The sequence below is a fragment of the Oratosquilla oratoria genome, chromosome 24 (genome assembly GCF_046742065.1).
Source record: "Oratosquilla oratoria isolate Oo_2021 chromosome 24, ASM4674206v1, whole genome shotgun sequence".
NCBI lineage: Eukaryota > Metazoa > Arthropoda > Malacostraca > Stomatopoda > Squillidae > Oratosquilla > Oratosquilla oratoria.
Genome location: NC_134800.1, coordinates 1,268,564 through 1,273,563, shown reverse-complemented (window position 1 = coordinate 1,273,563; position 5,000 = coordinate 1,268,564). Strand labels below are relative to the sequence as shown.

Here is a 5,000-nt window from a genome sequence, read left to right as displayed (position 1 = left end):
ACCCATCAAGTTTGCAGACTTACCTCGGGTACGAAGATGATGATGATGAGGACAAGAAGGAGGGGCGCGGCGCTCAGGGTCGTCACGTGATTCCAGGACAGAAAGAAGCTGGCCACTGTGATCTCCAGAACGCCGAGGTTCGACGTGAGCCTCGGCAGACTGGAAAGGGTTCCTCGGATCTTGGGAGAGACCAGTTCGCTGATGAGGGGCTGCGTGGCGTTCAGCATGAAGGCGTACGCTGCCCCGTCAAGTCCGCGGCCGATGAAGATGTTGGTTTTGGAAGGGGCAAGGCCCATCAGTAAACGGCCTGAGGTGGTCAGGATGAGGGCCAGGACTGTCGTGCCCTTAAGGCCGAACAAGTCGATGACGAGTCCAGAGACGAAGAGGAAAGGGAGGCTCGTCATCAGCGGCAGCGAGGCTGAAAGTGAAACTTCTCTTATATCTCGGAATTTCTGCCGAATAATGTTTTCCATACAAAGGTGTGTGTACACAGTGGCGGACACTCGAACCTGGCCACGTGTTATATGAGAACTGTATTAACATAGCTTTCTTTGCTGAACATACATCTTATACAACATTTTTCTTACAATAGAATTATTCTTTGTTAATCTAATTCCAGTATTGCAAACGCAATAGATCTGATGTTTCTTGGGAAAATACATAGATAGCTACCGAGCCAGTCAGATTCGTCCTCGGTTAGCGATAGTTTAGGAGTTGTGAAGGAGTCGTTGGTGGTTCTGTTATCGTCACTTATCTGGACAAGGTCAACGACTGTGTTCGCCCAAGATAATAAGTTTCCCTCCATAAGCATGCAAGTGGCGATGACGATTGCGCACGCAATCTGGAAAAAAAAAATCTTTGAGATACAGAAATATTCACCTTGATAGCGGCAAGTTGGACGCTATGGTCGATGCGCTCCAGGAAGTCCGCTCGGGATATGAAATACATCGTGATTTACTTCTAAACATTCTGCCAAATCAGCCTTAGTACATGCCTCTCTTCCCCCCCCCTCTCTCTCTCTCTCCCCCTCTCCCCCTCTCTCTCTCTCTCCCTCTCTCCCCCCTTTCTCCCCCCGTCTCTCTCTCTCTCTCTCTCTCTCTCTCTCTCTCTCTCCCTCCCCCCTCTCTCTCTCTCTCTCTCTCTCTCTCTCTCTCTCTCTCTCCCTCTCCCTCCTCTCTCTCTCTCTCTCTCTCTCTCTCTCTCTCTCTCTCTCTCTCTCTCTCTCTCTCTCTCTCTCTCTCTCTCTCTCATTTCCCATCGATGTTCTATTTTTTCATATTCTCTACATAGGAAAGGAGGCTGTATCAAGGGATGTACTAAAGTAGATTTGGAAGAGTAAATCGTGACTCATGACGTCACACCCTAACTGGACTCCCTGGAGCGCACAAGCTACAGCAAACCTCCCGCTTTCTCTGTCTCTCTATCTGTCTGCGCCTGTTTGTCTGTCTGTCTTTCCCTCACTTCACCGTTTTTTGTTGTTGTCTATAATCAATCACTTCTCTACTTGGTAGTTTTGACCCAGTTTTACATGAATACGATTTATGGTACATTATGTTTCCAGTGTCAGGATTAGAAATGGAGAGAGTGAGTGGTTTGAAGTAAAGGTGGGACTTCGTCAAGGATGCGTTATGTCGCCCTGGCTGTTTCAACTTATACATGGATGGGGTGGTGCGAGAGGTGAATGCTAGGGTAGTGGGTCAGGATTGGAGATGGTTAAAGAAAATGGAGAAAAGTGGGAGGTGAGCCAGCTGTTGTTTGCGGACGACACTGCGCTTGGTGGCAGGGTCAGAGGAGGGATTGAGGAAGCTGGTGGCAGAGTTTGGGAGAGTATGTGATAGAAGAAAGCTAAAGATAAATGTGGGTAAAAGTAAGGTGATGAGATGTACAAGGGGTGAAAGTGGCAGTAGACTGGAAGTGAAACATTAAGGGAGAGCGACTGGAGGAAGTGGATAGTTTTAGATACTTGGGTGCAAGTGTAGCAGAAAAAGGTGAGTGAAGGTGGAGGTAGAATGTAGATTGAGAGAAGCGAGTAAATGCCTTGGTGGATTAAAGAGTGTAATGAGGAATAGACATTTGGGAATGGATGCTAAGAGGAGACTGTATGAAGGAGTGATTGTGCCAACAGCACTGCATGGGGCAGAAACGTGGAACATAAGAGAAGAAGAGAGAAGAGTTTGAATGTGTTTGAGATGAGGTGTCTGAGAAGTATGGTGGGAGTTACTAGCTGGATAGAGTGAGAAATGAGGAGGTGAGGAGGAGAACAGGGGTGAAAAAGGATTTGGGAGATAGGGGAAGATGAAAGAATATTAGGATGGTTTGGACACATGGAAAGAATGAGTGAAGAAAGACTAGTAAAAGAGGTATGGAAGGCAGATGTGGAGGGAGTGAACATGAAGGGACGTCCTAGGATGAGGTGGATGGATGGGGTGAAGGGGGCTTTGGGGAAGAGGGGAATGTCTGTTGAGGAAGGAAGGGAGAGGACGGAAGACAGAGGTGAGTGGAGAATGGTTGTATATGGATGATGTTGTGATTGCATGAGGAGGAATGGGCGGGGGGGTGGGGGGTGGGTAGTATGTGTGAGTAAATTTTGACGCAGCCCGAAGGGATTTCTCCCCGTCCTCGCCTTATATGCAAGGGGGGACGGAGAGGGGGGGTCGCCGATTAAATGAAGCGGCCTTGCTGTGGATGTGCTGTGTCTTGCGACACTGCTTCTGACCCAGGGCGGTGGGCAGGGTGCAGGGATGACCCGTCATCCAGGAGGTGCTCAGATGAGAGGGAGGGTGGGAGGGGTGTGGAGTGTATTTAGGGATGAAATGGGTGGGAGTGTTTTTATGCCTTTCCCTTTTTGGCTAACTCCCTTGGTAGGGGAAAAAGCCTTGGTATATTTATGTATGTATGTTGTTTCCAGTGAGACACGAGATATCGAGAGGGAAAAAACCTGCGGGGATTATTCACTTATCAGACAAGAACCACGGCTTTGATGATGAGGATCCTGCTTCAGGATTTTTTCCGTAACCCCTCACAGAATGTTGCCTTTTACAACTCTCTCCCCAAAGATGACTTCGTTTCGTCACCTTTCACATCTTTATACTCCCTCGTCCCCAGCTGGGTGTTGCTTAGCAAAGTCACACCGAGTCTGCATATTGCAACCAATCGTGGGCTACTTAGCAGTCCGTAAGATGTTAGGCGATTAATTTTACTTGAATGGAATCGTGAATAGATTAAGGGATAAATGTAGCCATGATATTTTTTGTAAAAGTTATTCTCAATATACCTTTTTACGACGAAGCTTAAGCCAGCATATCCATTACAAAGGAGGAGAATGCCGACAGGAGACCTTTTGGTCTATAACTAGGTTGGATAAAAAAAGAAGAAAAAAAGAAAAAAATACACACACACACACACACACACACACACACACACACACACACACACACACAACACACACACAACACACACACACACACACACACACACACACACACACACACACACACACACACACACACACACACACACACACACACACACACACACACACACACACACACACACACACACACACACACACACACACACACACACACACACACACACACACACACACACACACATATATATATATATGTGTGTGTGTGTGTGTGTGTGTGTGTGTGTGTGTGTGTGTGTGTGTGTTTGTGTGTGTGTGTTGAATAAAATGTTGACAGATTTTGAACGATAGTGGAGAAAGAAATGAGGAAATAGCAGGAGAATTTCACGCTGACGTTTCGATCTCACAGCTTTGATAAAGACACCATGAGGCCGAAACTTCAGCGTTAAATTCTCCTACTATTTCCTCATTTCTTTCTCCACCATCATTAAAAAAAGAAAGAAAAAATATATATATACATACATATATATATATATACATATATATACTATATATATATATATATATATATATACATATATATGTATATATTGCAGTATTTCACAAATGACATGTGAATATAATTCGCAGAAAAAAACAACACTGGGAAATAAGAAACGTAGTCCGAACGTTTTCGTCTATTAAAGACATCATCAAGGGAATACGTATTCCCTTGATAATGTCTTAAATAGACTACGTTTCTTATTTACCAGTATTTTTTCCTGTAAGATATATATATATATATATATATATATATATATATATATATATATATATATATATATACGTATAATGATCAATAAATTAATAAACAAATAAATAGAATTATAATAATATATATAATAATAAGTAAATAAATAAATCTATAGGCAAAGTTGAATAAGAAACAAACAGGTAAATAGTAAATGATAATTTGACAGATAAATGATAATAAATGATAATCAATCAAATAATAATCAACAAACAGACAAATAATAACATAAATAATATAAAATAAACGGCAGGCATTAAAGCATCTTGCTTAGGTGTTTATCCAAACGAATCTTAAAGCTTCGAACTAAACTACATTGCACTGCCTCTGTAGGAAATTTACTCCATTCATTAACTACACGGTTGGCGAAGTTGTTTCTACCTACTTCAAAATAAAATCTATTTCCTGACAGCTTGAGACCATTATTTCTTGTTGGATTCTCATTTAGTGTGAAAATTTTGTCACTTTTGATGTCAATTCCCTTTAGAATTGACAACATCTTATCATTCCAAGTCATTTAAAAACCGTGCAAAAGTAGAGCAAATTAACAACAACGTCGGCAGCGATTTTTTTTAATAATTATGACGGACATGTTTATATTTACCATAAGCTAGGTTAGGCTACGGTACGTTAGATCTCACAGCTGTAATTATTACCGATGTCATTGGGCTAGCTCTCATCATTCTGACCATTTCTATCCCCAGTTATGAGTATCGCAAATCAATTACAACGTCGGAAGCATTTTTTGACAATTTGAGACAGCCGAATATATAGTTAATTATAAACTAAGCTTATGTTACCTTACCTTGCCTATCCGAATCCAATTCAAACAATAAGTAT

At 42.5% G+C, this 5,000-nt stretch overlaps 1 protein-coding gene across 2 annotated transcripts in view; it reads right to left on the bottom strand.

Moving 5' to 3' along the window:
• The window catches only part of LOC143038192 (facilitated trehalose transporter Tret1-2 homolog), a 14,715-nt gene that overhangs the window by 8,917 nt on the left and 798 nt on the right, over window positions 1-5,000 (bottom strand). For both annotated transcript variants that reach the window (XM_076207193.1, XM_076207192.1), the window contains exons 2-3: window positions 673-841; window positions 24-418 (exon numbers count right to left, since the gene is read on the bottom strand). In XM_076207193.1, the coding sequence (XP_076063308.1) occupies window positions 24-418; window positions 673-841 (564 nt within the window). The remainder of the gene's footprint in view (window positions 1-23; window positions 419-672; window positions 842-5,000) is intronic.